The 8,486-nt window shown below is 45.6% G+C and overlaps 1 protein-coding gene across 1 annotated transcript; it reads left to right on the top strand.

Moving 5' to 3' along the window:
• Nucleotides 1-402: 402 nt before the first annotated feature.
• On the top strand, nt 403-3,924 carry CNPY2 (canopy FGF signaling regulator 2). The gene is made up of 6 exons (XM_067696993.1): nt 403-900; nt 1,506-1,618; nt 1,765-1,880; nt 2,702-2,905; nt 3,066-3,162; nt 3,763-3,924. Exons 2-6 carry the CDS (start codon nt 1,531-1,533, stop codon nt 3,804-3,806), a joined length of 549 nt encoding a protein of 182 aa, XP_067553094.1. The 5' UTR covers nt 403-900; nt 1,506-1,530; the 3' UTR covers nt 3,807-3,924.
• The last annotated feature ends 4,562 nt before the right edge of the window (nt 3,925-8,486 follow it).

Raw genomic sequence — 8,486 nt, 5'->3', positions numbered from 1 at the left:
TTGAGTGTCATCTATCTCATTAGAAATGTGTGCGTGTGGGGTTCTCTTGACTTCAGCTCTCCTCTCTGTGTTTCTGTTACAACTGGAAAAAACTAAGGCTTTCAAATTTACACCCAGAAATGAAGGTAAAACTCTGGAGTCCAAAATTTAGGATATTGGAGGAGAATGCCTTTCCTGGGCAGTGTTAGGTCTTTGCTGTGGCTGCCTAGAACCCTAAGGTCGGGTTCTTTTAAGACGTACAGTATGGTTTCCCTGTTACGTGTAAAAGGGGAGCTGGAGAAACTGACAAACTACAGGTCCCAGGACATCTTAAAATCTGTAGCTAGTAATAAAGACTGTGTGGTGCCGCAGTGCTTCCTGGGGGATGTAGTTTTCTGGGGATTGAAACCAGGGCTTCTCACTGGCTAGCGGCACACCTTTCTTTTTGAAGGTCCGAGCCCACCTAGATTGGCACGCGCGAGCCTGACCGCCTCCGTGCACCACGTCAGGTTCTGACTCTGCTTCAAGCCACTCCTATTCTTCGGCTGACCGCCCCCGGTGGTCACGTGGAGCTGCTCGCCACGCAAGTCTGGGTCCTGCGATCCACCGGGGTCCTTGCCGCCTGGGAGCCGCTCCTACGCTGCCTGTTCGCGCGAGAGTTTGGAGGGGCGGGTTTGGGGTCGGTCTCTAGTGTGGGACTCGTACCGTAGCGCATCTGAGACCTGCTTAGGCGTCCACTTAGGGCTCGAGGTGCTGGCTCAGGCAGTCGCCGGGGCACCCCGTGTCTGGAAAGCGCAGGAGCGCTCTGGAGAAGCCTGGACAGCCCCACTTTCCCGCAGCCAGGTGCTAGGGTCGGGAGCTAAAGTGAGAGTCCGGCTGTCTTCCAGCGCCTGGGCCACGGCGGCGGCCCTGGGAGCAGAGGTGGGACGGATGCGAGTGGCACTGAGGGTCGGGGTTGCACTGGATAGAAGGCAGTGGTGGGGTCATTAGAAAGGGGGCTGGCCCGCACGGGGAATAGCTTATAGGCTGGAGGTGGGGATGCAGCAGTCTCGGTGCTGGGTCCAAATAGGCCCTAGTTATCGAGTGCTCCTCTCGTCAGCCAGCCACCTCGCCACCTCCTGGCCAGAATCAGCTACTCTCCTTGCCAGCAGCTCCTCTGTGCCTGTCGTCCTTGCTTAATCCTAGCCACCAACCCATGGCTGCCACATAGCCCTGTGAATCCTAGGCAGCGGACGCTTAAGTACCAACATCCAAAGCCTCACCTGTCGACGTAGTGTCTGGGGCTAAGCCCCACGTTCCGAGCTCAGCGCTCTCACCCACCGCCCCGGAGCGTCCGGAGCCTCGAGCGCCAGAACAGAGGAGCCCCTTTGTGTCCGGGCCATTTCCTGGAAAGTAGAGCCAGATCACACTGAGGCCTTTGTAGGCCTTGGGATGAAGGATTGGGCGGGGGTGGGGGTGGGGGGCGAGGTACAGGGGAGAATGGAGCTGGCTCCTCACACCTATGCTTTATTCCAATCCAAACCCAGGTGGAGCAACCCCATTGCGCTAAAGATGAAGGGCTGGGGTTTGCTGGCCCTGCTTCTGGGGGCCCTGCTGGGAGCTGTCGGGGCCCGGAGGAGCCAGGATCTACACTGTGGAGGTAAAGGCACAAAAGAAACGGGAGGAAGAGTGGGTGGGGAAGATAGAGCCTTGGAGGGCATGGGATCCAAGGCCTGGGAGAAGGATGAGTGGAAGTCCCTGGGTTGATTCCTTTCTCTCCCCACCCCCTGCCCCCCCTTGCACCAGCTTGCAGGGCTCTGGTGGATGAACTAGAGTGGGAAATTGCCCAGGTGGATCCCAAGAAGACCATTCAGATGGGCTCTTTCCGAATCAATCCAGATGGCAGCCAGTCAGTGGTGGAGGTAACTGACTGTTCCCCCAAATAAAATAGCTCACTCTAACTAATTAAGAAGGACCTTAGTTTAATAGGAATGTAGAAAACATTGACCCACATAGGTATCTAAAAGATTGGGCTGTCTTATTTGGAAGAGGCTGGAATTTGCTTCCTTGGCTCCAAACCCTAATACTTTATTTCTGTTGTAGAAGTCGTTAGCAGACAGGGAACCTTGATCAGCCCCCTTCTCCACATCCTTAATCCACGTGACTTGTGTTTTCACTATGGCAGTATGGTATACAAACAAACATTCATTCGAAAAAATAGGTCTTATCCTTACATTTAGGAAATTTATTTCAGGTGGAAACATAACACAGACAGAAAGCTGTACCCTGTGGGCATTTGGGAGATGTTAAGGTTATGATGCTTGTGAAATGCTTTAATAGTTGTTATCTTCAAAGCCCATACTGCCTCTCTAATGCTCTCCTCCTATTAAGGGCAGGTATTAGCCTCATTTTAATACAAAAAAGAAAATCATTACCTTACAGCCATAAGAATTAAAAGAATTCAAAGGAAGAGAACACATAGTTGACTAAGGTTAATCAAAGAGGTTGTTTATTTATAATTTGGAGCTAATGACACCTATTTTATTTTTTAGGTTTGTATAATGAGGTAAATAAGATCACATATTTGAAAGGACTTTGGAACTACACAAATCATACTGTTTTTAAATTAGGGAAGGCTTTTTAGAATAGGTTGGTTGAGCTAGATTTGGAAGGAAAAGTAAGGATATAAATTACTAATGTACAGAGGTAGAAAAATGTGACCCAAGGCTGAGGACATTTCTAGGTGCCTTATGCTCGCTCAGAGGCCCACCTCACAGAGCTGCTAGAGGAGGTATGCGACCGGATGAAGGAGTATGGGGAACAGATTGACCCTTCCACCCACCGCAAGAACTACGTACGTGTAGTGGGCCGGAATGGAGAATCCAATGAACTGGACCAACAGGGGATCCGAATTGATTCAGACATCAGTGGCACCCTCAAGTTCGCGGTGAGCTATGGGAGTGGGTAGCCAGTTCTTGGAAACTAGGGGAATTATTGGAGAGCCCAAGTGGAAAGTTGGATTAATGTCCTTGTCCTCCTCTCTGGAGGTGGAGACCAGAGGCTTCCCTTGCTGTCTTCTCTCACTCCTTTCTCCCTTGGGTTGACAGTGTGAGAGCATTGTGGAGGAATACGAGGATGAACTCATTGAATTCTTTTCCCGAGAGGCTGACAATGTTAAAGACAAACTCTGTAGTAAGCGAACAGGTAAGCTATTCCCACTTTACCTCCTGTCCTCACATCCCTGTGGAACCCACATTCTCTAGTGTGTGTCCCACCCCTGCTCCTCCAACACCCCCCTAATACCCCCTCCTCCAACCTCTGATGTTAGCTCAAGAGTTGGCTTCCATTACTTAGGCTTAGGGACTTGGGTTGTTCCTCTCCATTCTTTTCCCGTTGGCTTTCAGAATTTGTGGCTCCCTCACCTGAGTGAGATACTGGTGAGAGGACGGTGGGAATGTTTTGTCATTTAAAAGCATATGCTCCGGGGACTTCCCTGGCGGTCCAGTGGTTAAGACTTCATCTTCCAGTGCAGGGGGTGCGGGTTCGATCCCTGGTCAGGGAGCGAAGATTCCCACATGCCTCAAGGCCAAAGAACCAAAACATGAAACAGAAACAATACTGTAACAAATTCAATAAAGACTTTAAAAAATGGTCCACATCAAAAAATCTTGGAAAGAAAAAGCATATGCTCTGAAAAGTGGTGGTCAGTGTGTGTGTCAGTTTGTTTTGGGATATTTTCTTGATAGTGGCATATATCAGTATGAGAGTGGCATTTTCTTTGAAACTGTCATGTGCTATTTGCAGATCTATGTGACCATGCCCTGCACATATCGCATGATGAGCTATGAACCACTGGAGCGGCCCAGACTGACAAGCTTGATGGATCACCCCCAGGAGGGGAGAGGGTGGCAATGCCTTTTATATTATGTTTTTACTGAAATGAACTGAAAAAATATGAAACCAAAAGTATGAACCGTGTTGTCTTTTCATGCCCAGAATTGGCCCTTAAATTAGGCTTGAAAATAGGAGATTCCAGACAGGAAAGAAAAGGGAAGGGAAGGAAGAGCTTTGGGAATGGTATAGCGCTAAAGGAGGAGGAGCCTGAAGCTTTCATTCTTTTGTTATCTGAGATTCCTGCTGGACTCACAAACTAGATAAGCATTTATTCCGTGCTTATTCAATTTGATGTGTTTAGAATCTAATTATAGTGAGAAGAGGAACCTCTATGAATAAGCTAGGGAACATAAATAAGTGTATGGTAGTATAGGATTCTAGAAATTACTTGTATTCATACTGATGAAACATAAAGTAAGATAGAGCTCAGTCCTGAAGGAAATGGATTTTTCTACCCTCCCTACCCTTCCAGATGGAGGGATCGGCAAGAGCACACAGGAAAGAGCAAATGGATGTGATCAGCTCAGCTGAAAAGTAAGGGCTTTATCAGATAGGGAGAAGTGAGGTAAGGAATGTTATTTAAGGAAAGGCCTTGCTTGCTGGTCTAAGCTTTCAGATTTGATGCCAAAGCAACAGTAAAGTATACCTTTATCATCTCTATCACTAGCCATTGTCAATGTGGACCATAAGTGTGTCCCCATTTTCTGTGTGTAGAGATTCTGTACTGGGGCATAGGGATGAAAATATAAAGGATACCTTCTTTGAGGAGATTCTTAAACACCCTAATCCTGAGGTGTGGCTGTCTCAGGGTTTGGAATGGAACATTTGTCCCAGGAATGCCTCAGGGAGAGAACACCCGTTATTCAGGTTTATTACATTTCAAAGACTTTCAGCACTTTAGAATCTAAAGGCCCTTGGAAGTCATCTAGTTCACCTTTGTAGATGAAGTAACTGATTTTACAGATAAAGAAACTGAGGCCCAGAGAAACCACAGGTCCTCAAGTCCTGTATGTAGTGGCAAAACTGGATCTATAAGCTAATGTTCCCAAGTGTCAATCTGATCTAATATAGCTGTGAAGTAGCTTCTGTTTTACGTCTTCTTTTTCTCTTAATACCTTACACTAAGCCTGGCACACGGAATGAATGTGTTCAACAAAGCTTTCTTGTACCACAAATCCCTATGAAATCTAACAATTAACTAGCTCAGAGCAAGCACCCTGATATTAGTTGACAACTAAATTCAGGGTCTAGTGCTAATTCCTTCTTCTCTTGTCAGTCATAAGAAATGCTGTATCCTGTCAAATCAGTTTTCCAGACCAGCTGTTACTAAGCTTTATTTCTTCTGTGATGCACGTGAATGATGTTCACTTGCTTCATTCCCCTATGAGTATACCCAGGATTCTGTCTATTGCTGCTTGGTGTCTGTAAGTTCTTTCTCTTCCACCAGAAAGCTTATCAGAAATGTAAGTGAGAGTACTCTTATAGGGAACTTGAAGCTGTTGTAATTTACAAAAAAAGCAAGTTATTTGCAAGTTTTAATAAATAAAACAAATTTAATGTTAATCAGTAACAAGTTACTTGTGATGTTCCTCACTAGTTTGTCATTGGCTGGAGAACAGCCGTTAAGAATTCTCCAGCCCAAGAGTCTTTGCCATTGGGACACAGGCATGTGTCTTACATAGGGAAGAGTGGACATTATCATCCTTGACTTGATCCTCAGGAGGATATACTTTGCATATCTCTTAATTCATGTCATAGGTTAGCACAAGGAATCCATGAATTTATCTGAACCTTTCTGGAGGCTACTAAAATTATTCTAGCCTAGTATTCGGTAGAGCATATACTCAACCCTGCATATCTGTTTACACCTTAAATTTTAGATACCTCGTAAATGAGTTTATCAGAAAAATGTTAGCTTTTAAAGAAATATTCCCGAAGACAGTGTGACAGTGTTTTTTGTTTTTTTGTTTGTTTGTTTGCCACACCACGAGGCTTATGGGATCTTAGTTCCCCAACCAACGCCGGGCCCTTGGCAGTGAAAGTGCAGAGTCCTAACCACTGGACCGCCAGGGAATTCCCAAAGACAGTGTTTAATGAGATCCAGGTGTGACTAGGAAAATGTATTATGTGAAAATCTAGTCCTTAAAAATAAGTTTTAGAGGATTTGTTTTTGCTGTGGAAAGGATTCCGAGCAAGAACAAGATTCCTTTAAATATAGGACAGAGATGAATAGCAAGGGAAAAAGAACTAGTATATGTTAAATACTCATATAACAAGCACATACACACACTTATTTAATCTTTACAGCTCTAACAAATACTAGATGTTACTCCCATTTGCAGAGGAAGAAACCAAGCTCAAAGAGGGGTGGGAGAGCCAAAGCTTCAGCCCTAGCAATCATCTTATCCCTAGGCCGATGGAGTCTCCATGTAGTCCCCAGTGGCTCTGTAAAGTACTACTTCTTTTATTTGTTTGAAAACTACCTTCAAGTTTGAACACATGCCCTCTGAGTCTAATAATCTACAGTGAAAAAGCACTATATCCTCTTTTCAGCCATTTTCCCAGCCTGATTATTCCTTGTAAGAAGCCCATTCTATCCCCCTGGTCTTTTTAGGTGCTAAATGTTTGTCTCTCCTTACCTGTATTCTGGGAAGGTCGTCATTTATCATGTATTTCAGGTATCTTTTTTTTTTTTTTTGGCTGCACCCCACGGCTTGCGGGATCTTAGTTCCCAGATCAAGGATTGAACACATGCCCCCTGCATTGGAAGCGAGGAGTCCTAACCACTGGACCACCAGGGAATTCCCTATAGTTCCTTATCTTTTAAAATATCTTTAAATATAGCAACACACTGAGCTAATGTGCCCAAGAGACTGTTAACAATGACTCAAAGTCTCCTTCCTGAGTTGCAGCTGATAATTTACAGTCAGCACCATATAAACAATACAGCTTAGTAGTTAAAATACAGCTTCTGGAGTGAGGCCAACCTAGGTCTGAATTCTAGCAATGCCAATTACAAGCTATGGTCCTGAGTAGGATACTTTATCTAAACCTTGGTTTCCTCCTCTGTAAAGCTACTACCATTACCTACATCCCTTAGAGTTGTGAGGATTAATTAAGGTAATGCATGTACCACATTTAGATAGTTTCTGGAAATAGGAAGTACTTAATAAATTTTAGCTGCTACCCATTAAAAAAAGGAGTTTGGTTTACTGATATGAGTTTAAGTTCCATCTGCATTCTCCCACTTATCCTTGGCCACCAGGGGGCACCATTGCCTCTGTCCATTTTAAAGAGGTCATTCCAAACGTCAAGATGACCTCGATGCTCACCCTTCTCTCCCTTGTCCCCTCCAGTTCTCAGGCACTTAGTTGTATTTGGACCTAGAGTTCGCTTGGCTCCTTTATTCATGCTAATCCTTCTCCCTTAACTTTCTTCCCATCTTCCCAGGTCCCAACCATGTTCAGAGAAAGGCTCTAAGCCAGCTCCTGGGAGATACCATTTAGTCCCTTTGAGTCCTGGGCTTTCCCATTGGCCTTATAGCAGTGGATGTCAGGACTGAACAACTTCAAAATAAGTCCATAAAGTCCTCAGGACACTAGGCTCCAGGACACTGTGAGCATTATTGTTCCCCACCCTTCCTCCAATCACTAGAGCTCCAAAATAGGTTACCCTTATGGCCACTCCGTAATTATCCCTTTGGTAGCCTCACCCTGAGAATGCCTCCTGCCACTTGGGGCACTGGAGCTCAGTCCTCTGGCCTGCGGGCTAGTCTCTGTGGATAATTAACCAGAGAGAAGAAACCAGGTCAGACTATTCTAGGGTTAGGAGGAAATCCTCTGTGAGATGCTAAATTGGGAGCAAATATTGATCAGTGGAGCTTTGAAGTCACCGAGGAGATAGCTGAGGTCAGTGCTCCCCTGGGGCGCTGCTTGGCTTCTCTTTATGAAGTTTCTAAGATCTACCCATCTGATCCCCAAGCCAGAGAAGCATTGGTTGGTAGGTGTAAAGCTGAGTATAAGGAAACCCCGGAAGAGAAAACGGCATGTTTCTTTCTCTTTTTCCAAGTCCAAGCTATAAACTAGGTTCTTTATAAACAGGATCTGTCTAAACCCGGCTTAGATGGTACTGAGACCTCTGAACTTTGTTACTTCTATGTGAGGAGATAAAAGGGCTGTCCACTTGGGCCTTGGGTCATTCCTCTCTGCCCTTGGGTCAATGACAATGATATCTTAGCAAGGTAGAAAGGTCCTAAGTTCTTGTCTACCCAAAAGAATGAGTCAAGAATGATGTAGATCACTTCAGTGCCATGGTTCATTTAATGGTCTCTGGGGAGCAGAGGATAAGAGTGTATCGAATATAGCCAAGCAGGTATAAAGGTCCAGAGGCCCTATGGGAGTGACAGGAGTGATGTGACAAAAAGGGAGGTGATTTTGGATGAGGGGTTGGTCTGCAGCTCCTGATATTTTGGCTAGATGTGGGGTGGACCGTTTGTGTGGGGCTATGTGACTGGAGTGGCAGTGAGACTAATACCCAGGACCCAGAGGCTCTGGACTGCACTGGAAAGCTTCATATTAAGGGGGCGTTTGTGAGACGGGTTTCCTGGCATTAGTCACAGAACTGACAGCTGGCAA

Source organism: Pseudorca crassidens, chromosome 11 (assembly GCF_039906515.1).
Source record: "Pseudorca crassidens isolate mPseCra1 chromosome 11, mPseCra1.hap1, whole genome shotgun sequence".
Lineage (NCBI taxonomy): Eukaryota > Metazoa > Chordata > Mammalia > Artiodactyla > Delphinidae > Pseudorca > Pseudorca crassidens.
The sequence above is the reverse complement of the archived record's forward strand: the minus strand, read 5'-3'. Positions and strand labels throughout refer to the sequence as shown.

Bases quoted from the DNA above. Each gene is read 5' to 3' on its own strand.
- CNPY2 (XM_067696993.1), top strand. From the start codon at position 1,531: ATGAAGGGCTGGGGTTTGCTGGCCCTGCTTCTGGGGGCCCTGCTGGGA. The intron at 1,619-1,764 runs GTAAAGGCACAA...CCCTTGCACCAG, and splicing joins CCAGGATCTACACTGTGGAG to CTTGCAGGGCTCTGGTGGAT. The intron at 2,906-3,065 runs GTGAGCTATGGG...TTGGGTTGACAG, and splicing joins GTGGCACCCTCAAGTTCGCG to TGTGAGAGCATTGTGGAGGA.